This window comes from Arabidopsis thaliana, chromosome 5 (genome assembly GCF_000001735.4).
Source record: "Arabidopsis thaliana chromosome 5, partial sequence".
NCBI lineage: Eukaryota > Viridiplantae > Streptophyta > Magnoliopsida > Brassicales > Brassicaceae > Arabidopsis > Arabidopsis thaliana.
In genome coordinates, this window is record NC_003076.8 from 2,665,837 (window position 1) to 2,689,207 (window position 23,371).

The window sequence follows — 23,371 nt, forward strand, 5'->3', positions numbered from 1 at the left end:
GCAATCTCGTCGATTTATCTTTTATTGGGCCGGAAAGTAAGTATTATCAAGGGCTTAGCCCAAACGCTTTATGCGGTTCACGCGTGGAATCGACGCGCCGTCACCGTCAACAAAATTGGGAAGAGAATATAAAATTAGGGCAAGAGAGAAAAAAGGTTGAATCGAAACAGATCGGAAAATCGTCGAGAGAGAGAGAGAGAGAGAGAATGTCGTATCTTCTTCCACATCTGCACTCCGGTTGGGCTGTTGATCAGTCGATTCTGGCCGAGGAAGAGCGTCTCGTCGTCATTCGTTTCGGCCATGACTGGGATGAGACCTGTATGCAGGTCTGTCAAACGTTTCTTCCTCTCTTATCTTTATATTTCGATCTTGAGCTTGATTATATGTTTTTGATTCGATTTGTAGTTCATAGCTCTCGATTTGGATCCTTTCGTACTGGAAAATTGCGATACTTTGTGGTGATTGTTTGAAAATTGTGTTCCTTAGCTCAGAACTGATGAAATTAGGGTTTCACTCAAAAAAATCCTAGTTGTTGGAGTTGGTTACTATGTAGAAGGTTTTGAATGTGTCCGTTTTAGTGTCCATTTCTGTGATTTATGCTTCGTTTTGTTCTTGCGAATTTGGTGATCTTGGAATATTCCGGATATGTTGTGTTGATTGTTTGAAACTTTAGCCATTCGTGTGATCTTTATTATCTTGGAACTGATTAAAATTTTAGGGCTTCACTTACAATTGATTCTAGTATTCAGTTTCTGGTTTCTGTTTTGATTCGAAGTTTTTGATTTTTGTAGATGGATGAGGTGCTTGCGTCTGTTGCTGAGACGATTAAGAACTTTGCAGTCATTTATCTGGTGGACATCACTGAGGTTCCAGACTTCAACACCATGTACGAGCTGTACGATCCTTCTACGGTCATGTTCTTCTTCAGGAACAAGCACATCATGATCGATCTTGGAACTGGTAACAACAACAAGATCAACTGGGCTCTCAAGGACAAGCAGGAGTTCATTGATATCATTGAGACTGTCTACCGTGGTGCAAGGAAGGGTCGTGGGTTGGTGATTGCTCCAAAAGATTACTCCACCAAATACCGTTACTAATCGAGCTTCCCAACACTATCTAGTTTGTTAAAACCATTGAGTCTAGTGATTCTGGTCAGCTGAAATATCCCGTGAACTGGTTTCATTTCATATATGCTTTGATGATGATTGTGATTCTGGTTTTTGCTTACTGTTTCGGTTGTTCTCCATTTATGTATGTAACTACTTGCTTCGAACATGATTCAGTGAAATGAAATTTGGAAGCCGTTGGGTTTATGTATATGCATCTTTGATCTTCCTGGGTTATGTATATGTGACACCATTTGTCTACCAAGTACCAACGATGGATACGAAAATGAAACTTTTTACTATTGAAAGATTTTACAGAATACGTTTATTCATAATTTTTCTGAAGAGCTCAATGTTTGAGAAAGATTCCAGAAAGATTTTAAATAATTTTTAGTTGACAGAATGATTGAAATAAATTCTAAAAAGTCCATCATCTAGAAATAAATGGGTTTGGGCTAAAATTGAGAAAAGTGTAGCCTTTAAAGGAAGCCTCTTTTGTCGGCTTTTGATCTCAGCTGATTCTTCAAAACCGAGCTCCGCTGAATTTTCTTTGCTCCATTTCCGTCTTCACACAGTTTAGGGTTCACAACTTGATTCGGATCGAAAGCACCGAGAAGAAGAAGCCAATCAATCATGTCTAGACAAGTGGCAAGGCTTATCGGATCTCTGTCATCAAAAGCTCGCCGTTGTTCTACCGGCGGCTCAGAGGTTTTTCCGTCATGCCAGTCTCTCACTTCGTTGACCCAATCTCGCTCCTTCGCGTCGGATCCTCATCCTCCTGCGGCGGTTTTCGTTGACAAAAACACACGAGTCCTCTGTCAAGGCATCACCGGAAAGAACGGCACTTTCCACACTGAACAAGCCATTGAGTACGGCACCAAAATGGTAAAATCCTGATTCTTTTTATCTTCTTCGAATTGGGTATTTCTCCATTGTTCCGATTACATTTGGTTTAGGGGTTTTCTAGTGATTTTGACAATGAGTACACATATATATGCTTTTTCATCACCTAAATTCCATTAGATCCTGGAGATGAGAGATTGCTTTAAAGCAAGTGGCTTTACTAATTTACGTTGTGTGCGTTTTTATTGTGTAATAATAGGTGGCAGGAGTGACACCGAAGAAGGGTGGAACAGAACACTTGGGTCTCCCAGTTTTCAACTCTGTTGCTGAAGCTAAGGCTGACACCAAAGCCAATGCCTCTGTGATTTATGTTCCTGCTCCTTTTGCTGCTGCTGCTATTATGGAGGGTATTGAGGCTGAGTTAGATCTTATTGTGTGTATCACCGAAGGAATCCCTCAACATGACATGGTACTTATTATTATCACCATGCCTTTGATTTTGTTTGTTATATCTCCTTCAGTGCTTATTACATAGGATTGAATACTGATATAATTATCTCTTGTGCTTCTCTCTTTGACTTGAGTGATGTTTCTGATTTAGGTACGTGTAAAGCATGCTCTTAACAGTCAATCGAAAACTAGGCTGATTGGTCCAAACTGCCCTGGGATTATCAAGCCTGGTGAATGCAAAATTGGAATTATGCCGGGATACATCCACAAGCCTGGGAAGATTGGAATTGTCTCACGATCTGGAACCTTGACATATGAAGCTGTAAGTTTTTTTTCTTATGCTTGATGCTTGTTCTCTGTATCCATCTCTCTCAAGTTTATTTCACCATAGTCTTTAGCCTGGGAAAAATCTCCGAAATTAGTTTTGTTTTCTAGTATAAATCCCTCCAAAGGTTAGATTGAACATGGTTCTTTTGTTACACTATGGAGCTTTTGAAAATTTATATAAACAGGTTTTTGTTGGTTCTAGATTTTGAATTAGGCCTTATATTTCTTACGATTTCTAAACATTGTTTCGGTTTTGACTTTCCTGCAGGTTTTCCAAACAACTGCAGTGGGTCTAGGCCAATCTACTTGTGTAGGAATCGGTGGGGATCCTTTTAACGGGACAAACTTTGTCGACTGCTTGGAGAAATTCTTTGTTGATCCTCAAACAGAAGGTAAGGTTTTCAAACTGGAGTTATCTAGCCATATCTTAATTCTGTTTCACCGTTTTCCAATTTTATTTTTCCTCTAGATAGATTAACTTTAAAGATCATTTAGTAGAAGAATGACCACATACTTACCTAATCTCTTTAGGTTATGAAATTCTTGTTTTAGAAGGCTTCGATTCCTCTCTTTTCTTAGTTTAGTTGGTAGCTAAAATTTAAAAACTAAGAAACAACTGGCTGATTCAGGTATCGTTCTCATTGGAGAAATCGGAGGCACTGCAGAAGAAGATGCTGCAGCATTGATAAAGGTAATAATACCACTGAGAATCTCTTTCATCTTGGTCCATCTCTCTCTATTCTCATTCTTAAAAGTAAAATTCAAATTTTGGGTTTTGGTGAATATAAACAGGCAAGTGGTACTGAGAAGCCTGTTGTTGCTTTTATTGCTGGACTTACTGCACCACCGGGTCGTCGAATGGGTCATGCCGGAGGTATTTTCATAAGCTATCTGAAGCCTAAACCGGATTTAATATTTTTGGTCTGTTGCTCTCACTCACTCCTCTGGTTTTTGTTTGTTGCAGCCATTGTTTCCGGTGGTAAAGGTACGGCTCAGGACAAAATTAAGAGTTTGAATGATGCTGGAGTGAAGGTTGTTGAATCTCCGGCTAAGATTGGATCAGCGATGTATGAGCTCTTTCAAGAAAGAGGTCTTTTGAAGCAGTGAAGTGAATTTCACTAGCTTTCGCTTCTTTTTTTCCATCTTGAAACCTTCAAGAAAAAAGAAAAGAAAAAAACCCTAATTCCACGCCATTGATGGCTGCACACTTTTTTGGGGTTTGTTTTGCTATATTGATATGATTTTTCCAATTGAACAGTGATAATTAAAAGAGATTCAAATCTTATGGCATTGGATTATTTTTAATGTTATCTTCCAGTACAAGAAATAAGAGTGAAGCAATGTTTCTTTACACAACATTATATCTTTTTCTAGCACCCAAATAATGAGTAGTAAATTATCTGAACACAGCTGAAACTTGTAATGTTTTTGGAACTAAAAGTTGGGTTATATTGCCAACTGCACAAACCATCAGAATTGTTCTATAACTCTTTGAAGTTTGATCACGTAACATAATTTAGCTAAACCTTTTATCTAGGAAACTATATATGCAAACATTGTGGTGGTTGTCAAGAACAAAAACAATGATTGTCTTGATCATCATAGTCAACATCGAGATTCATCCAAGCTCCAGTCAGCTGTAACACTGCATAGATCTTGTCGGAGTGAAAATGTGTTTTGTCATGAGCGATGAATCTATGTCGTGTTCCATCCAAATCAAGTATACTGTGCCCTGCAATTTTCTTCACTCCTTTCTTCTCCATTGCTTCTCTCATAGACCGAGCTGCCCTAAACTGCTTGTTGATCGCATAAACGTTTGCTAGCCCGACATATCGTCCATCATTATGTGGTTGCAACTCTATAAGCTTCTTTCCAACTGTTTCCGCAAGCTCCAAGTTTCCGTGATTTATACACCCGTTAAGCAAAGCACCCAACATTGAACCCGTCGGTTTTATCGGCATTTCAGATATAAAATCATGTGCGTCTTTAACTAGACCAGCTCTGGAAAGCACATCAACCATACAAGCATAATGCTCGCTCTTTGGTTCCGCACCACTTTCCTTGAGACTCTTGAAGAAATGCCACGCTTCTTTCACTAATCCGCCATGGGAACAAGCAGCAAGCAAGCACAAGAATGTTATCTCGTCCGGGTCAATCTTTGATTCTCGCATTTTGTGAAACAGTTGGAGCGACTCTCTAATGAACCCGTGACTCGCAAGCCCTCCAATGATAGCATTCCACATCAAGGCATCTGTTTCCTTAACAGATGCTCTATAAAACACGCTCCAAGCGTCTCCTATCGATCCGCATTTCGCATACATATCAATAAGAGATGTCTGCAATATAACTGTTAACGGCAAATGCACATCGAGTATATAGCGATGTACAGTCTTTCCTCGATTTAGCGCACCCAAGTGAGCACAAGCGCATATAACGCTAACCATAGTGACTTCATTTGCCTTTGATGAACCCATTCTCATCATCTGATCGAAAATTTCCAACGCTTTGTTATATTCACCTCTTTTTACATAGCCATCGATCATAGAACTCCAAGTCACAACATCTCTCTCACTCATTTCATCAAACACCAGTCTTGCTGAAACAACATCCCCGCTCTTGGCATACGCATCTAAAATAGAGTTCCAAGTAACCAAGTTCTTATGAGGCATTTCATCGAACAACTTGCGCGCAGAAGCTTGGTCTCGGAACGAACCATACATATGAATAAGAGTATTACATATGAACAAATCCCACTCAAGCCCAGATTTAACCACGGAGCAATGCAAAGACCCACCAAGTTTTCTGTTCGAGAGACGAGAACTCGACTTCATAAGAAACGGATAAGTCATATGATCAGGTAATAACCCGAACCTCAACATCTGGATATAGACGCTGATCGATTTCTCGGGGTTTCTGCTATTGGAGAAACCTCGTATTACGAAATTCCATCCGTAATTCGGAGGATCAGATAGTTTTGACAAGAATTTGTAAGCGTAGTCAACGTCGCCTGATGAAGACAAAGCAGAGAAAGACAGAGTTTGAGAAACAAAAGGCTCTTCCTCGGAGAGACCAAGTGTGATCAGGAGGGTGTGTATTTTGTACAGCTCCGACATTGATTTGCATTGGTGACGCAGAATCGATTTCGCAACGAGAGACGATGATGATTTCAACATTCACCTCTTTAAGAAGAACTTCAACATTTCAATTCTAGTTTTTGATTGAAGCGGTTTATTTTAACTAACGATTTGAAAAGTTTTGCAGATAAACCCCTGAAGGTTTTGCCTTAGGACATTTTAACCCTGATCTTTTTGTTTGTTTTTGTTTTGTTTTTTTAATAGCCCAAATGTTTTAATCGGAACACAACGTACCACTTTATTTGGTTATTGGGTGATTTGAACTGCAAAAATAAAAACACGGTTTCATTTGCAGCTCTCTTCTTTGAATCTTCATCAGACATACAAGTACTCAGAAAGGAATAGAAAAATTACAAATTTTTTATTTATTAACAGACAAATACACTGAATGGTGGATTCCAAGTTATTTCTACAAGGGTCTGATTACTGAAAGAGATTTACTATGAAATCTAGCAAAATAAAGCTAACCACAGACAAAAAAAAATTACTGCTTTATCCAACTGGCTAATCCTGGCAAGCATCTCAGGTTGATATCTTGAATTTCATCTGCAATCTAGTATCCAAATGCAACTATCTGAGCTTGAACATTGCGGGTAGAGCTACGAGTAACTCCTTGAGGACCGGTATTGAAAATCAGAAGCTTCTGCAACAGGTTTGTTTATATCATAGCTTTAAGAGCCAGTACTACTGATCCAGATATACGGAACCTCTGTGCATAGTCTCATCAAGTACAACTCCCGAACCTGGTTGCCAGTAATTGTAATATCAACATTAGCTTTTCTATTAATGATCCAAAGTCCAAACATACCCATAGAACTATCTCTTAGTCTTTTTTTCCAGATGTAAGTGCATCACGTTACAAAAACAAAACAAAATCTTGAACCCGAGCACATACCTTGTAAGAGGGAGCTGGGTCCATTGGCATCATACCAAGATTAGGAACAAGGAGCTAGCTTCTTATTGGTTTCAAAACTGAGCTTTTACCAAATCATTATCTGAAAAGCTCTGCAACCAATTTTGGTAAGTATCCCTTGTTTTTCAATTAATGTGTTTGGCTCATATTCTACTCACAACAGCTAAAATTGGAATTCTGCCGTCTTTTATTAGACATGTGAGATAGCATGATGTCCTCAAGTCTTCCACAAACTTACTTGTAACATTAACAGCAAGCATATAGTTCCTATCTACTGAAACCGGAAATCTTCCTTTATGAACCATTTCTCTGAATATCCCAAACCCAGCATTGATGTTTTCACTTGACAGAAAAGAGCTTACGAGTGATAAGTAAACAGCTGAATCAGGCTCCATTTCTTTTTCTTCCATCTCACGAAAATAAACTAAGGCCTCACCAGACCAGCCACACTTGCAAAGACCCTGAATAAGTGCCATAAAAGTAATTCTATTTGGATAGCAATCTTTTCCCTTCATTTCATTCCAACGAAAGATTGCTTCACTAGGTCTTCCGCTAGCGCATAGCCCATGTATTAAGCTAGTGTAAGTAATAACATCAGGGTTTTTCTCATCCTCATACATCCTCACTATACAAGACAGGCCCCGGTCAATCTCACCTTCCTTGCACCATCCATCTATCATACTGTTATAAGTAGCAACAGTAGGTTTTAGTCCTTTTGATACCATTTCATTAAATAGGATATCAGCTTCCATAGTTCGACACGCTTTACATAGAGCCTTTATCAATACATGATATGCAATCACATCAGGGCAGTGACCATTGGCACATATGTCTCGGAATAACTCTAAACCTCTATCTACTCCCTCATTTTTTATGAGGCCATCAATCGCAGCAGTAGAGGCAACCATGTGACCAAGGAAACCTTCTCCAGCTACATCATCAAGGTACTTGCAAGCATCAACAGCCCTTCCATTCTCGCAAAGTTTTTTGACAAGAAAGGTAGTATGCTTTATCCATGGCTCAAATCCATAAAAACGCATCTTTTTCAGCAGGTCCAATGCTCCTACAAAATCGCATCGTTCAGCCAAGCAACCATAAATACAATTAAGCGTGAATTGACTTGGTTCAACTCCGGCATCCTTCATTTCTCCTAAGAGTTTCAAGCTTTCTTCCGACCTTCCTTCTTTACACATCCCCTCTATTATGTTGTTGTACATCATAGGACCTGGAATAAGGCCATTCTGGACAATATCATGTAACAAGGTCACTGCCATATCCACCTTGTTAGCTTTGACTAAGCAATTAATCACAATGCTAAGAGAATCTGAATCTGGGAGGATTGCTTTATTATGATCCTTAAGAAGCTTAACAATCTCAGACACACCATCCGACTCATAATTTCCCATGAGATTCTGAATAAAACTGTAAGCCTCATGCACCAAATCATTCCTAATAAACCCCTCAAACAAAGATTTGTAAAGAAGCATCACAGATTTTTTGTCTATGTCTCCAATGATCACTTCTGTTATTCGACTTAATTCACTTTCTTCGGAAAATGAACATAATAGCTTCCCAAGTATTCCTCTATCAGGTGGAATTCCTGACCTCTTAATCTCCAAATACAAACTCAGCGCCATCTCAAGATCTTTATGCTTGCAAAGTCCTCCTATCAACACATCATACAATGCAATATCAGCGTTCATACCCATCCGACGCATTTTCTCAAACAACTGAAAAGCTTTATCAATCCGTGACTCCTTTACGAATCCATGTATCAAAACACAATATGTCTTATAGTTCAACCTAATATCTCGTTCTTCAAGCATCTCAATCAACTCGAAAGCCTTATCCACCTGACCCCACTTACAAAATGAAACAACCAAAATCGTTGAAATATGTTCATCAAGCCAACCTCTACTAAGAATCTCATTGAAAACACTCAACGCTCTCTCAGACTTACCAGTGTTGCAATAAACCTGCAAAACTGGTGTAAGAGTAAATTTATCGAAATGAAAACCGCAATCCCTCATCTCCTTCAACCTCGCCTCAACCAACTCAACAGAGCTCGAATTCGACTTAGAAATTGCTTCTAACAAACAGTTATAAGTATAAGCATTAGGAACACAAAGACCCATCTCTCTAACTCGATCAAAAACAGAACTTGCTTCATCCACTAGCCCAGCATTACCTAAACACCGAATGAAAAACCCGAAAGCTCCAGGAGACATGAAACAACGAGAATTCAGAACATCTACAACCAAAGCTTTCAGTGAGGCATTTTGTCGAGCACGTGATAGGATAGAAGCCATGGCATTGTAAGCATACATATCGTTTCTGTAACCTTCCTGTTTAGAAGCCCAATTGAAGAACAGATAAGCCAAACCCCACCTTTTGAATCCATTCAAGACGGTTTCGACTACCTTGGTGTTGAGCTCTGGAGAGAGTATCAGTAGCTCAGGGTCGTCAGGTGAAAAAGGTTGTCTAGTGAAGATCACGATTAGGTTTTGGGCAAGCTTGGATTGATTGGGATGGAGGAATCTGGTGTTATCTAGCTTCGTAGTGAGTGGTCTGTGAAGAAGTTGGCGTTGTTGTTGTTGTCTAGAGAATCGTTGGCAAAGAAGAGCGATTCTCGAGAAGGCCATGAGAAGAAGAAAATTAGACCAAAACCCTTTCGTCTGTGGTTTTGATTTTCCTAAACCCTTTCGTTTTTGTTGGCACCTGAAGACCGTGTTTGGCTTCTGCTGTTCTGCTCCAATTTGAAACGCGAGTTTTGCAGACGTGATTTTTCTCAAGAGTCAACCTTTTCTTTTGTGTGCCGAGCAAAGTCAACCTAGAGCAACTTTGTTTTCTAGCCGGTACGGTTCGATTCGATTTTATCAGTTTCTATTTCGATTGCCTTGCATACCGGGAGTAACGGACCTTCATAAAACTTTTAATTTTATAAAGAAAACAAAAAACAGAACAATATGACTCAGTAGACCAGCCACGCTTGCAAAAACCCTGAATAAGTGCCACGAAAGTAATTCTATTTGGATAGCAATCTTTGCCCTTCATTTCGTTCCAACTAGAGATAGCTTCACTAGGTCTTCCTCTAGCGCATAGCCAATGTACTAAGCTAGGGAGTAGAAAGCTTCCTCTTTAGAAGAAGACGAAGAAGCTCTTTACTGTTTTTAACTTGTGATATGCAATGCAAACCTTTTTTATTGTTGTACTTGGGGATCAATAATCATTATGTCTTCATTACTAGTTACCTATATGCTGTTTTTCTTTGTTTGCTTTTGGACGGGATGTTAAGTCCTTATCAAGTTTTTATTACTTATTATCTTAGGTGTATTTTAGTCTTAGGCTAATATTAGAATTAAATTCTGAAAAATAAATCAAAACAGATTAAAAACTAAGATTTGCTTCTTAGTTAAGAGGTTTTTATGAATGAAAAAAGTAGCAACATATCATGTTTCAAAATTTTAATTTGAATAATTATTAAGAAGCAAAGCTAAACATTGTAGATGGTCTTAGTAATCAAACAAACGCATTAACGCATGCATATTTGTTTTTAATTGTGAGTTAACAATAACAGTGGCATTGTCCTCCGTGAGACATAGATTTGCAGTAACCGCCTTTTCCATTGTCGCATCCATTGAGACACCAACTGTTACATCTCTGGTCGTCATTTTTTGTGTTGCACTTTCCAAATTTCGGGTGGTTATTACAACACAAGGAACCACCATTCTCTACATTATATCCTTCAACATCTGCCAATATCACAAAGAATTGAAACAGTTTTGTCTAATATGAATTCATGGAATTTTGTAATTAAAGTAATAAGTTTGTATTGAAACACAAAAATAAGTTTGTTAGAGTGTAAAAACTTGAGAAAATACCCCTAATTATAAGAGAGAATACGTACCAATAAGTGAGAAAGTGAGAATAAGGAGCAAAGCAAAGGAAAAAACTTTCAAACCAGCCATTGTTAATAGTTTTTTTTTTTTTTATAAGTGTTTATAGATGATTGTGAAAGTGATGATTTTATTATAATACAATGAGATGTTTATATACACGTAGAGGTAACTAATCACAATTAATGTAAATATATGAATATACATAATTAGAGGATTGATATATTCAAGGATATGAATGTATTCTTTGATTGATTGTGAAGATACGATGGTATCCGTTTAAACTTGTTTTTGGTAATTCTATGGTAACGTTTTATTTAGTCTATTGGAAAATTCAAACCCCTTCATGCTCTGTTGTACAGACAACTTCTTCTTGTTGCAAATAACAAAACACCTTAAAGGCTAAAATTAAATACTGATTTTTACGAAATGGGCTTCTTAATTTCTTAAGGCCCATATATCTTTCCATCTGAACAATTTGTAAGCCCAATTAGAAGCCACTGTAAGTTATATAAAACGAAGTTTGTCATCGTCTTCGTCGGTGAACCTCCGATTTGACTGCACCGTCGGAGCTCGACGCTGAGCTAAGCTTAACCAAGAGCTGTCGTATATTACACTAGCAGTGAAGATCGAATCTTAAAACCATGGCTTCTCCGACCAATTCACAGAAAACAGGTAAAATAAAACCTTTAATACGCTCAAACCCTTTCACTCGCTGGCCGATTCGACTCAATCCCTTTGTTGTTTCGTTCCTTCATCCATGGATTTCTCATAGGTTTCGGTTAATATGATCTCTCTTTTGCTTTTTTTGTCATCCATCGTATTGAGACCTTGAGCTATTTAGTATTTAGCTAAGTTTCTGAATCTTTATGGTGTAATTGATGTTGCTATTCGTAAGCTAATTGATGCCATAGATTGCGAAAAGAGAAGTTGTTTCTTCAGTATTCAAGAGATTTGTGTTCTTGTGTTCAAGTTTAGATTTCAAGTTATTTTGTAATAATGTGGAATCAGAAGGACAAGTATGTCTATTTTCTGTATATTGATTTGATGAGGCCTAACTTCTTCTTGTCTACTACCTTGTAACAGTTTCGGATGACGAGGAAGTTGATTACTCCATCAAACCGGAGTTCTATGATTCAGATATTGATGATAAAGATGAGCTTTGGATGGATAAGAAGAGAGATGGTCGTACTTCTGATGCTCTTCTTAGCTGTCCAGCTTGTTTCACCACTGTCTGCTTAGAGTGTCAGAGGTATTTTCCTCTCTCAACATCAGAACTTGGTGTTTTATCTTCATACGATTGTTATATCCCATCCAGGCTTTGCTTTCTCAATGTTGCTAGGGCTCCATTGTTCAATCCTCACCAATGTGTTTGCTAATATATTGATAGTAACTTGCTAGATTCTGGAATGTTGACTTGATTATGAGATTCTTGACAATTGTTACAGGCTCTAGGTTTTTGTTAGGAATGACAATCTTGGTAGAATCCAAACCAGTTATATGACTTGATTAACGAGAAAAATTTCTACTCTCAGTCCAATTCCCAATCCCAAAACCCATAGGTAAATCCAGAACTACCTTTTCTAGCTGCTAGCTCTGTAGCTAACTAACTCAAAGATTGCTGATACAACTACTATCCACTACACACCGCCTAGGCTATTACAACACTCATGCGATAGACTAATATAAGGACTTTATCACAATGGATTTCTTTCTTTCCTCTTCAATCCGATGATATTGTTTTGTTTATGACTTGATCCCTTTGCACTTCTTTGAACTTGGTTTTAGTATTATAAACTGCGGAACCAAATTAAGACAATCTGAGTAAAACTTTTGCAGGCACGAGCAGTATGTGACACAGTACAGAGCAGTCTTTGTGGTCAATTGCAAAGTAGGTACAGACACAGTTTTGCAACAGAATACAATGCCCTTAAAGGTTGGTAAAAGAAGGAGAGATTCCGAGATGCAAGAAACTGGTTCTGAAGATAGCGAAAAAGTTAACCCGGTCTTTTGCTCAGCTTGTTCCACAGAGATCGGAGTAGTTGACAGTGAAGAGATCTACCATTTCTTTAATGTCATTCCAAGCGAGCCTTAAAACAACCTGGTTTTATGAGTTATTTGTAACGAGTTCTAAACAGGTGATTAGGATTAAAGTTTCGATTGTTTGCGTTAATCTTTACGTTGCATGTATATCGTTTGATAAAAATCAAGTCACTAGAGAATTTTGAGTTATACCAAAGTCAGAATCGTTCACAGTTCACATGATTAGTAATTTAGTATCAAACAAATACCAAATACAACAAACTACAAAGCGAGTTGGTCTCTGAACGTCTTTTAGTCACGCTAGTCAAATAGATGGCAGAAGATAAAGCGATCCTCTCAGTTTAAAAAAACGAGATGACGTGGATTATTCTGATTGGTGGAGTAAGCTAAGAAAATCTAGAGAGGCATCGCCAAATGAGAAAACTAGAAAAGAAGATATTTGTATGAAACACGAGTTGATTCTCTTTTGACAGAAGTGTCACTTTCTTGTATTTTCGTCCACCAACCCCCATACTAATAATTCTATACAAATTCCCATTAATAAATAAAGGCAGATGAGAATGGGCTCCAGCTGTTTAACACATTTGACAATTGTCAAATGATTCGTACACATATTACTATTTTAAAATAAAATAAAAAGATTAGAATATACTATAAGCATTTTTGGTAAATTGGTGATCATTAAAAATTTCTATGCATTTATCCAGCTAACCCCACAACTAATCATTCAAATCCCAGTTAATCACTCAATATAACTTTTAACATGCGCCGGTCATTAATAATTGTCAATTGTATCATACAATTTGTATGTAAGCTTTTGTGGCAACGTTTTCTTTTAAGAACTAGCTAGTTCAATTGAATCCTAGCAAGTAGCTACGAAATGTGACTAAAATTTCTCTACGAGTCTCTAGTTTGGTGGTTCCTCAGCTGTGCGTCGTAGTTTCAAGTTTTTACTATCTATCATACTTTAAGCATGCACAAAAATATTCTTTTCATCGCTTTTGATAGCACCTTCACGTATTATATCGACAACTTTAAGAAGTTGGCTTGGGTATAGTTTTTAAAAAAAGGCATTTAAACATCACTCATGGTTGTATCGTATGGGTACGGCAATCATCATAACAATTATTTCTGTTAAAGGATTTCACAATCATATAACAAATATTAAGACGATAATATAGTATAATGTGCATTATATATTCATCATGAAAGAAATTATTGTCGCGAAACAATTTAAAAAATCTCGACGCAACGACATATCAAAATCGGCATATCTGCCAGGTGGGCACGGCTACTTTTATTATGCCACGCTCCAAATGGAATGATTTGTTTTATTATTGCTTAATGGGTAATAAGAATTTTGATTATACAAATTGCACACACGAACGCATATCGTGTGGGGGTCACAGTGGTTGGGTTATACTCAGATTAGTAACCTGTGTCATAAAGCGCGTAATTGTCATTTCTTTTATTTGAGCTATTTATTTATCCTAGAAGTTAAATAAAAAATAAAAAATAAGAGACAATCACAAATTAGTAGATGTGAAATTATAAATGACTAAAAATAAATAAATTAAAATCGTACAAAATAGAATCGTAATCAGTGTAGGTGTAAAGTATACTCACCAATCAATTACCACCATTGATTGTCTCTTATTCCTCATCTTTTCAACTATTGTGGAAACTGGAAACAGCTTTTGTCTTAATTGCAATCTAATTTCCCTACATCCTATAAAATGCATTAAACTCATGAGGTAAACGTGTATGATTACTGTGGTTACAAAGCATAAAACATATACTACTTCATTCTAAAACAAATTTTATCGATAAGAAATAAAGGTAAAAATCAGCATTGTTGTGGTTACATGTCACAGAAGTAATAAGAATTAGTAAAAACCAAAATCGAATTCATATTATTCTTGTAACGCTACTTATTTTCTACGAATCCTAATTACTCGTAAATTAGCTAATGTAATTCAAGCAACCATATAAATGGGGACCCCAACTAACTCCTAAACCTAAAAACTTAAATTCTCCTGCCCGACCGTGGTCCAACGCTATAGTCAACACCGGAGTCAAGCGCGTGAGCTTCAACCGCGTCCGGACAAATTAAAAAAACCTAGCAGAAGTGAGCTGTGTGGGACCCCACCAGCCATGTGCTCTCCTTCCTGTCTCCACCAGCCTAGCTTCCTCTCAAATCATTACCTCCTTCTTCTTCTTCTTCTTCTTCTTCTCCTCGAGAGAGAGTTAGATAGTGATAACGAAATCCTAATTCCATGGCCGACAACGACGGAGCAGTGAGTAACGGCATCATAGTCGAGCAGACGTCAAACAAAGGACCTCTTAACGCCGTTAAGAAACCACCGTCTAAAGATCGACACAGCAAAGTTGACGGAAGAGGAAGAAGGATTCGTATGCCAATCATTTGCGCAGCTCGAGTTTTTCAATTGACCAGAGAGTTAGGTCACAAGTCCGATGGTCAAACCATAGAGTGGCTTCTCCGTCAAGCTGAGCCTTCTATCATAGCCGCCACTGGAACTGGCACTACTCCGGCGAGTTTCTCCACTGCTTCTCTCTCCACTTCTTCTCCGTTTACTCTCGGGAAACGTGTCGTCAGAGCGGAGGAAGGAGAATCCGGCGGCGGAGGAGGAGGAGGGTTAACAGTGGGACACACAATGGGGACTTCGTTAATGGGTGGTGGTGGTTCTGGTGGGTTTTGGGCTGTTCCGGCGAGGCCGGATTTCGGACAAGTCTGGAGCTTTGCAACCGGAGCTCCACCGGAAATGGTTTTTGCGCAGCAGCAGCAACCAGCTACACTCTTCGTCCGCCACCAGCAGCAACAGCAAGCTTCCGCCGCCGCAGCAGCTGCAATGGGTGAGGCTTCAGCAGCTAGAGTTGGGAATTATCTTCCGGGTCATCATCTCAATTTGCTTGCTTCTTTGTCTGGTGGAGCTAACGGGTCGGGTCGGAGGGAAGACGACCACGAACCACGTTGAGAAATGGTATTGTCTTTTTGGTAATGTATAGAAAAATTCCTATGTTTTATGTCATCGAAAGTGTTTAGAAAGTACCTCTAATTTGCGGTTTCTTTTGCTCCTTTTTTACTTAATTTAAGCTTATTGCTTGTTTGATTAGGGTTTTAGGGTTTAAGAATATTTGGTCTCGTTAATTTGTTTCGGAGAGTGATAGAAAGAGAGAGAGATTGATTGATTGTTGTACCTAAAACGCTATAAAAGCTCTGTTTTTACTAGCGAAACAGAGAAGTCGTTTAACTAGTGATCATTGCCATTCAATCAAGTCTCTTTAGAAAACTAAAGAAACAGCAAAAGAAACAAATTTGAAGTTGTCCCGTTAGTTTTAAGCATGAATTCTATTATGGTTCGTTCGTTAATGAAGTTGTCCCACTATTTACTCTTTCGTAGTAAAGGAAACAAATTTGAACTCGGGTTAACGGAGCCGGTCCGGATGATAATTCAGGTTCCACCAAAAACTTTTAAAACTAATAACAAGCCCATCCACTATCCAGAGCAGTATAATCGTAAGCTTCAAACACAAAAGAAATACTTCAATTTAACTCATCGTTATCAGTTATAACCGGAACAAACCGATAGGGGACCATTGGATCAAACCGTCTCGAACCGGTAACCCTAAAATAGTCTGGTTCTTGAAATTTCGGTGATCCTGCAACGTTTCTTCTCATCGATTTTGACCGGAAGCTCCTTGATTCAAACAAGACTTTTCTTATCGGGGAAGATCAGACGGAACAGAAGAGATCTCTGTGTTTACAAAAGTAATTCCTTGATTATAGCAAGCAAAGAATAAAGGGTAAAGGTGTAGACTTTGCTTCTCTCCTTCAAAGTCCACGCGATTCTCACTGTCAGCCTCTGCGAAATTTCCAGTCTTTCTCGCATTTTCCCTCGTAGCAGCCGTCAATTTCAACTGGGTATGTCTTAGATCTTCGTAGCGTTTACGGTTCCTGCTCAATTCTTCGTTTCTCGTGGTTTGACAGTTGAGTTACAGAAAACGAGGACGAAAAGCCTAATTGAAGAAATTAGTGATTAGAATTTTGTGATTCCGTGAAATTTTAGTATTAGTAAGTATAGACAGAATAGAAAAAAATCCCGTACTATTCATCAGCTATACATATCTGTTTGTAATTCTTTGAGTAAGATCTTCAATTCTCATGTGAAAACTGTGTTTTGAATGCTTGTCATAGATCAATTGTTGGATTAAGAAACATTGTAGTTTAGTGTTAGAAGAACATTAATGTGAGATTTGTTACATTGATTGACATTAGTGTTCCTGTGATTTGGTTTTAAAAAATCTTTGGTGAAGTGAGTTGGATTGGATTTTACTTGAATGCTTGTTGTTTCCCATCTTTTGGCTAATGATGTTCTTTGACCTTCTCGGGTCTGTTACTCGCATGTTTTTTCAGGTCTAAGTAATCTTGTGAAGACTCAATGACAGAGATATTTAGTGACACCGGGTTCAGACAGTTAACTCAAATGTTCCTGGCGATAATCTTCTTCCACACATCGGAGTACATTCTCGCCATAGCCATTCACGGAGCATCGAAAGTAACTTTAAGCTCACTCTTAATCAGCAAACACTATGCTTTAGCAATGCTAATATCAGTCCTCGAGTACATAGCCGAGATTGTTTTCTTCCCGGGGCTGAAACAACACTGGTGGATCAGCAATTTCGGTCTTACAATGATCATACTTGGAGAAATCCTTCGCAAAACCGCGATAATCACAGCAGGTAGATCGTTCACACACCTTATAAAAATTCGCCGGGAGGAGCATCATAAGCTTGTGACAGAAGGAGTGTATCAAATCATGAGGCATCCGAGTTACTCCGGGTTTCTCATTTGGTCTGTGGGAACGCAAGTAATGCTCTGTAATCCAATTTCAGCGATTGCGTTTGCGGTTGTGGTGTGGCGGTTCTTTGCAGAGAGAATACCTTATGAGGAGCATTACTTGAAGCAATTTTTTGGGAGACAGTATGTGGAGTATGCGCAGAGAGTTCCTTCTGGTGTTCCTTTTGTAAACTGATCCTTAGATCAATTGTGAACATATACGAGCATTGTTTGATTACCTTTTACATAGAAAATTATGAAAGAGATGTTGTTACTCATGTTTTCAGTTAATGTTCTCTTGTCAATGTCTTTGTGTTTCTTTTTTTTTATTGCTAAATAATTTGGATATTATTCCAAAGACTCTGCCTGAGCCAGAGGTTTATGCTTATGAACATAAAATTTGACCACTGGGTTTTAAAAGTGATTTAGCTCCGGCGAAGAGTCTCTCCGTGAGAGCGAGCTTGTCCGATTTGTAAGCACGAGACGGAACCATGTTGTGCGGAGGCTCACGTGTCTTGCAGCATTTGTCCGACCACAATCATCATAATTCGATTGGTTTAGGATTAGGGTTTTGTGGTGCTAAGATTGTGCAGCTCTCTTCATTCTTTCTCAGGCCTTCTCAGGCTATGGCGAAGAGTCATCATTTCAGCCGTAAATTGCGTCAGCGGATGATTTCTTCATTTGGGTCTCATTGCAGAACATCCGGAGAAGTCCCAATTCTTCACAATTGTTTCAGGTTTTGTTTCTCTCCTTGATTTGGTATATCTGATTCTTAAGTGTCATTGTCGAGATTTATGTTTCTGGACTCGAAAGAGAGATCTTTAATTAATTCATCTGACTGATGTTAAATTCGGGGTCTTTTGCTTTCTTCTACTGAAGCCAACGAGAAGATGATCCTGAGCTTCCAGTTGAAGGGTTATCTCCAGTGTCAGGTATCTATCTAGCTTGCTTGTTTCTTGCATCTTCATTCAATTTCCTAAGAAAAGTCACACCTTTCTACTCTTTGATGGGGATTTTGTGGTTACTGTGCGGTTCCTTTCCTTTTGGAAAGAGCTTTAGTATACATTTGGTAGAAGAATAGATGTTAGCTCATGATCATCTGATGCATAATATGTTGCAGGAGGCATTGTTGCTCTAGGGAAGTTTGATGCCTTACATATCGGCCATCGAGAGCTTACAATTCAAGCTTCAAGAATTGGAGCTCCATATCTATTATCTTTTGTTGGAATGGCCGAGGTACTTGGTTGGGAGCCCAGGTAATGTCCCCACCTGTAGTATTCATGTCTTCCCTTTCTCTTTTCCAACCTAAGATTCTTGTTCGTTTGAGATGGTTAAACATTATATATGATCCTGCTGATGAAGTTCGTTTTTTTTAATCAATATGTGCTCTCTTCCATTGTGACTACTGACAATCTAAATCTGTACAAACAGGGCACCTATAGTGGCCAAATGTGATCGACAAAGGGTGCTTACCTCTTGGGCCTCATATTGTGGAGACAGAGCGCCTGAAGAGTATGAGATAGAATTTGCCAGCGTGCGACATCTTACCCCACGACAGTTTGTGGAGAAGCTGTCAAAGGAGCTCAGAGTCTGCGGAGTTGTGGCAGGTGAACTTTAAAAAGATCTCAACCCACTCCTTTCTGTACCATTTCATGTTGAAAACACACAAAATAAATTGTTTGCAAAAACCTTTATCCATAGGTGAAAATTACAGATTTGGATATAAAGCGTCTGGTGATGCCTCTGAGCTAGTGAGACTGTGCGAGGAATGTGGTATCACTGCTTGCATCATAAACTCTGTGATGGACATGAAGCAAGGCTCAGCAAAGAGAGACTCAGGGGACTCAAAAGATAGAGGGCAAGTCTCTTCTACACGTGTACGCCAAGCTCTTGCGGCGGGAGATATGAGGTACGTATCAGAGCTCCTTGGCAGGGCACATCGTCTTATCTTGAGAGTCAGAACCCAAGATATGCCAAGTGAAAGGATGATCTCAGTCCCGAGATCATCAATACTTAATTTGCCACCAGGGATCGGAATTTATAAGGCATGTTTGCTTCTAGTTGGTGATGAGTCTTCAGTTCCGTGTACCGTAGTTGTTGATACATCAAATATCCATGTAGAAACAGAGGAGGTACGACTCTGTAATTTAGATTGGTCTCAAGAATTTCGACTCGTGAGTGTTGAGTTCGGTTGAGTCAATCTTAGTTCGTATAAATTCATATTTCTAAGTGTTTGTGTCTCAACTGAAATTCCTTAGAGAAGCCAAGAGTGATCTGTTCGCTCCATCGCCTTAGAGAAGCCAAGAGTGATCTGTTCGCTCCATCGTTCACTTTTGTCTTTAAGCGTATGTTGCTAGACCAGACATAACAGCATGGGGACACTTCCAAACCACAAATTATGGATATTTAGGCCAACCATGGCATCCGTTTCAATTAAGGAAACATTAGGAGGCAACAGCAAGCTGACATGGGTGATTTCGTGGCTGGACAGCGGCAATGACAATTGACAAAGACATGTCTCAGTAGATACTGAACCAATCTGTTGTATGATGAAACAGGCTGGTGAGTGAAACTCTTTGATTCTTCTTCGGCTATGAATATAACTCAAGACTGCTCACTTTTCTTCTTATTTACTTAGGGAAAGATTGAGCTTAAGAATCTTAGAGTCTTATAAAGACTTTTGAATAGACTCAATTAGCCTTAAGTAAGCAATGGTCTTGTGTACTCTGTTTTCATTGGAGGTGTCGGGGCACATTACTCTGTGTATTTCAAGCACAAGGAAATGGTTTCTTGTGCAGACCCCTCTAGAGTTTCCATTTGTGTTCATTGAGATTTGTAAAGAAATGAATTAATATAATCCGATATTGTCTACAATGGAAAAGAAAAAAGAAATAGAGTTTGTACAGTAAAGAAATAGAGTGTTTCTAGGACTATTTTCTGATCAATCAAGGAAAGAAGAAATGAAATATTTCTTGTTAAACTCCATAGTTCCACAGAAATCGCGGCTTTATTGCTCTTTGTTATCTTCAAAGCTCAGTGAAAGAGCCTTCTCAAGGCAATTGAAAGCTTTCTGGTAGCTCAAGAACCCCATGAACCAGAAGTCAAAACCATCGACCGTGACTACTTCTAGGTACTTCTGTGATGGTTTCTTTGTGTTCTGACTCTGGTTCACTCTGTCGATCTTGCACAAGGGGATTGATACTTTGTAGTGAACCCGGATTATGTCTCCTTGAGGGGAATCCACCTTTATTGATCTCTCGCTGCAGAACGCCATTTTCTTGGAAGAGATGAAGAGAAGGCCGGCTATGGGACCCGCGGTTGTCGACAAGTAACACTGGTACATTTTGAACAGTTTCTCACCTTCACTAACTCTAAAGAGCCGCTTGAAGATCTTCTCTAAACCTCCAACCTGAAGAATCCTAGCGCCCAAAGATAGCTTTCTCTTCACAGTTTCGGTTAGCTTTGGTCTTATCTTGCTCTGGTCTCTAACTCCGTTGGTGAACCCATCAGTTTTCTTCCTTTTAAGAATCGATTTTACGTTGCCTGTCAAAAAAAAAAAATCAATCCTGTTAGCTTTCAAGTTTTCCAGGGACAAAACAATATGAATTAGAGGGTAACTAAATAGGTACTAACTTTGTTCAGATTTCTTGGAAGAAGCCGGAACTCGGAACTTGTTAAATGAAGCCGGATCAGGTAAGTAACCCACGGGAGTAGCCTTTGCGGCCGGATATCTAATGACTTGTTGTTCAACTCTGCTCATGTTCATCTTTAGAGGATTGAGTAATTGATCTAGATCTTGAATCTTGAGGTTGTGTGATAAGGAAAATGAAGCTGATTGATGAAATGGTTTGGTGCAGGCTAAGGTATATAAAGGGCAATGAAAAGCAAAGATAGTGAATCTTTTGTGACTTGACCGTAGGATGAGTCATGAATGGGTCATCAACAATTCAGCAAAAGGGAAATAAAGCTTTTATATATATCTTAACTTGAATCTTTTTTGGGGATTATGGTTAAAAGCATTGTGTTTGGCTGCTTTAAGCCAGAAGAAAAAAAAAGTGAAACATGATCACACGCCCCTCACGTTAGACTCCGACATGTTTTTTAACCTACAAGTTGGCAAGACGGCATGCTTTGTTACACGCATGTAATTACGTTTTCAACTTATGGAGAAGGGACGTCGTGGATTTGGAGCTTTCTGAGTTGGCATCGTGACTTTCTGATGTCATTTTTCTTTGCTAAGATAAAGTTTTATCTTTTAATAGAAAAAAGAGATGAGGTTTTTTCTTTTTCATATTTTGAAAGGAAAAATAAAGAAGAAATCAATAAAATAAAACACAGAATTAAAGGAAATGTGATTTCAAATGGATCCCACCATAGAGTGAATAAGCCTACCGTTGAATCAACTCGTCACCCCATGTGATCTACACAACATGCAAATGCATACATGAATATACATGTATTAAGGCTTTATCAGAGGAAATAGCACGTAACCAAGGAGGGGATTGCTAAAATAAAACACTAAAATTAATCAAGGCTTCATTGTTGGGAACAAGTAAATGCTTTATCAGAGGAAATAGCAGGTGAAGGCACTTGTGAGTCGGGAATTTTGAATTGTGGCAACGGACTAATTTATTAGAAATAGAGAAGTCAATACCAAAAAAGAAAAACAAGAAGAAGAAATTGGTCAATATTTTGTGACGTGACATTCTATGCTCAATAAAATAGCTTATCTTCTAATCATAAAAAGATTCCTTTTTTCTTGGTAAGCAAAAGGTGTAAAAAAGTTTCCGTCTTCACATTGTGTGTGATTAACCATGTGTCTAAAAGTTGAAAATAACGGTTTCTTTAAACTATGGGTAACTACAAAATGATGAAATTAAGTCTTTCCTTTTCTTTGGCAAGTGTCATATTAATTAGCACCCTAAAAAATTCATGTTTTTACCTTAATAAATACCCAATGATAATTGTTCATATTCTTTTATTAATAAAAAAATATTTTTTCCTTACTTTCTTTTCTTTAATTTTATTTTCATATCTCATGTTTATTTTCCTTTTTATGAAAAAATGTTGTATTTTTTACTATATATATATCACCTCTCTACTTCTTTTTTTATTCTGTGTGTACGAGTAAAATATCTTATCTAAACAAAAATTAGAGGAAAAATGAATCAGAGAGGCAAATCTAATTTCGAAAGTTTTCTTAAAAGCATATCTCTTTCCGTCTGCGTCAAATTCCATACTGAGGTAACTTTCGTCTTTCATTTTCTTCTAATTATTTGACTGATGAAATTAGAATCGTCTTTTTAGTATGAGTTTATGTATTTGACCATCAATTCGATCTAGTGTAAACCCCTTAAAAAAAAAAATTTGAACATGGAGAATCTACTATGAAAGAAATCTTCTAACTTATCAACTATACGCATACTTAAACTTTTGCACGATGCATATCAAAGCGCCATAGATGAAATTCATAGACAGATTCTTATGTTAGAAACTCAATTAAGCATGTAATCACATTCTATAAAAAAAATCTGGTGTTGATATGAAGATTTTTGTAAGATTAACAATTTCAAAAGAGAATTTCAAGTTTTAAGTTGTATCATTAAATCATATGGAAGAAAACAATGTCATTTAAGTCGTTTAAAAGAAAAAGTTTTAAAAAGGTATTTTACCAAAAATATATAATTAAAATACAATATTAATTAATGATAACGTTGAATAATAAAACAAATCTTATCCCTACTGTTTCACCGGCTTACACGTGTCACTAAATCTTTTTGATTCATTTTGAAGAAAAC

At 38.0% G+C, this 23,371-nt stretch overlaps 10 protein-coding genes across 15 annotated transcripts; 6 read left to right on the forward strand and 4 right to left on the reverse strand.

Moving 5' to 3' along the window:
• The first annotated feature begins 62 nt into the window (after positions 1-62).
• On the forward strand, positions 63-1,425 carry YLS8 (mRNA splicing factor, thioredoxin-like U5 snRNP). Of its 2 annotated transcripts, none has more exons than NM_120912.3 (2): positions 63-326; positions 792-1,411. In NM_120912.3, the coding sequence occupies exons 1-2, from the start codon at positions 207-209 to the stop codon at positions 1,098-1,100; spliced, it is 429 nt and encodes a 142-aa protein (NP_196446.1). In that variant the 5' UTR covers positions 63-206; the 3' UTR covers positions 1,101-1,411. The 2 variants fall into 2 exon arrangements, with proteins under 2 accessions (NP_196446.1, NP_001331247.1); NM_001342993.1 differs by having other exon boundaries at positions 84-326; positions 406-1,425.
• A 99-nt stretch (positions 1,426-1,524) lies between these two features.
• Positions 1,525-4,087, forward strand: AT5G08300 (Succinyl-CoA ligase, alpha subunit). Its single transcript, NM_120913.6, has 7 exons — positions 1,525-1,994; positions 2,212-2,421; positions 2,554-2,724; positions 2,998-3,121; positions 3,359-3,420; positions 3,522-3,603; positions 3,694-4,087. Exons 1-7 carry the CDS (start codon positions 1,743-1,745, stop codon positions 3,834-3,836), a joined length of 1,044 nt encoding a protein of 347 aa, NP_196447.1. The 5' UTR covers positions 1,525-1,742; the 3' UTR covers positions 3,837-4,087.
• Positions 4,088-4,107: 20 nt separating this feature from the next.
• AT5G08305 (Pentatricopeptide repeat (PPR) superfamily protein) lies at positions 4,108-5,946 on the reverse strand. Its single transcript, NM_001203333.2, has one exon. It carries the CDS (start codon positions 5,900-5,902, stop codon positions 4,298-4,300), a length of 1,605 nt encoding a protein of 534 aa, NP_001190262.1. The 5' UTR covers positions 5,903-5,946; the 3' UTR covers positions 4,108-4,297.
• A 204-nt stretch (positions 5,947-6,150) lies between these two features.
• AT5G08310 (Tetratricopeptide repeat (TPR)-like superfamily protein) lies at positions 6,151-9,560 on the reverse strand (the record flags this gene model as incomplete). Of its 2 annotated transcripts, NM_001342994.1 has the most annotated exons (2): positions 6,151-6,606; positions 6,759-9,560. In NM_001342994.1, the coding sequence occupies one exon, from the start codon at positions 9,416-9,418 to the stop codon at positions 6,920-6,922; it is 2,499 nt and encodes an 832-aa protein (NP_001318509.1). The 2 variants fall into 2 exon arrangements, with proteins under 2 accessions (NP_001318509.1, NP_196448.2); NM_120914.2 differs by lacking the exon at positions 6,151-6,606 and having other exon boundaries at positions 6,920-9,418.
• A 624-nt stretch (positions 9,561-10,184) lies between these two features.
• On the reverse strand, positions 10,185-10,877 carry AT5G08315 (Defensin-like (DEFL) family protein). The gene is made up of 2 exons (NM_001036777.2): positions 10,684-10,877; positions 10,185-10,528 (listed from the first exon to the last, which is right to left on the reverse strand). The coding sequence occupies exons 1-2, from the start codon at positions 10,742-10,744 to the stop codon at positions 10,341-10,343; spliced, it is 249 nt and encodes an 82-aa protein (NP_001031854.1). The 5' UTR covers positions 10,745-10,877; the 3' UTR covers positions 10,185-10,340.
• A 323-nt stretch (positions 10,878-11,200) lies between these two features.
• Positions 11,201-12,983, forward strand: AT5G08320 (E2F-associated phosphoprotein). Of its 2 annotated transcripts, none has more exons than NM_001342995.1 (3): positions 11,201-11,347; positions 11,759-12,234; positions 12,512-12,906. In NM_001342995.1, exons 1-2 carry the CDS (start codon positions 11,317-11,319, stop codon positions 12,049-12,051), a joined length of 324 nt encoding a protein of 107 aa, NP_001331548.1. In that variant the 5' UTR covers positions 11,201-11,316; the 3' UTR covers positions 12,052-12,234; positions 12,512-12,906. The 2 variants fall into 2 exon arrangements, with proteins under 2 accessions (NP_001331548.1, NP_196449.1); NM_120915.2 differs by having other exon boundaries at positions 11,209-11,347; positions 11,759-11,924; positions 12,512-12,983.
• A 1,581-nt stretch (positions 12,984-14,564) lies between these two features.
• On the forward strand, positions 14,565-16,157 carry TCP11 (TCP family transcription factor). Its single transcript, NM_120916.3, has one exon. It carries the CDS (start codon positions 14,992-14,994, stop codon positions 15,709-15,711), a length of 720 nt encoding a protein of 239 aa, NP_196450.1. The 5' UTR covers positions 14,565-14,991; the 3' UTR covers positions 15,712-16,157.
• A 2-nt stretch (positions 16,158-16,159) lies between these two features.
• On the forward strand, positions 16,160-17,944 carry ATSTE14B (Isoprenylcysteine carboxyl methyltransferase (ICMT) family). 2 transcript variants are annotated; one of them, NM_120917.2, is made up of 2 exons: positions 16,160-16,658; positions 17,151-17,944. In NM_120917.2, the coding sequence occupies exon 2, from the start codon at positions 17,176-17,178 to the stop codon at positions 17,767-17,769; it is 594 nt and encodes a 197-aa protein (NP_568191.1). In that variant the 5' UTR covers positions 16,160-16,658; positions 17,151-17,175; the 3' UTR covers positions 17,770-17,944. The 2 variants fall into 2 exon arrangements, with proteins under 2 accessions (NP_568191.1, NP_001331317.1); NM_001342996.1 differs by lacking the exon at positions 16,160-16,658 and adding an exon at positions 16,697-16,808 and having other exon boundaries at positions 17,151-17,878.
• Position 17,945: 1 nt separating this feature from the next.
• On the forward strand, positions 17,946-21,580 carry AT5G08340 (Nucleotidylyl transferase superfamily protein). Of its 2 annotated transcripts, NM_203022.3 has the most exons (6): positions 17,961-18,309; positions 18,453-18,505; positions 18,694-18,829; positions 19,005-19,180; positions 19,275-19,705; positions 19,832-20,161. In NM_203022.3, the coding sequence occupies exons 1-6, from the start codon at positions 18,065-18,067 to the stop codon at positions 19,844-19,846; spliced, it is 1,056 nt and encodes a 351-aa protein (NP_974751.1). In that variant the 5' UTR covers positions 17,961-18,064; the 3' UTR covers positions 19,847-20,161. The 2 variants fall into 2 exon arrangements, with proteins under 2 accessions (NP_568192.2, NP_974751.1); NM_120918.5 differs by having other exon boundaries at positions 17,946-18,309; positions 19,275-21,580.
• Positions 19,876-21,640, reverse strand: AT5G08350 (GRAM domain-containing protein / ABA-responsive protein-like protein). The gene is made up of 2 exons (NM_120919.4): positions 21,207-21,640; positions 19,876-21,116 (listed from the first exon to the last, which is right to left on the reverse strand). Exons 1-2 carry the CDS (start codon positions 21,337-21,339, stop codon positions 20,581-20,583), a joined length of 669 nt encoding a protein of 222 aa, NP_196452.1. The 5' UTR covers positions 21,340-21,640; the 3' UTR covers positions 19,876-20,580.
• Positions 21,641-23,371: the final 1,731 nt, after the last annotated feature.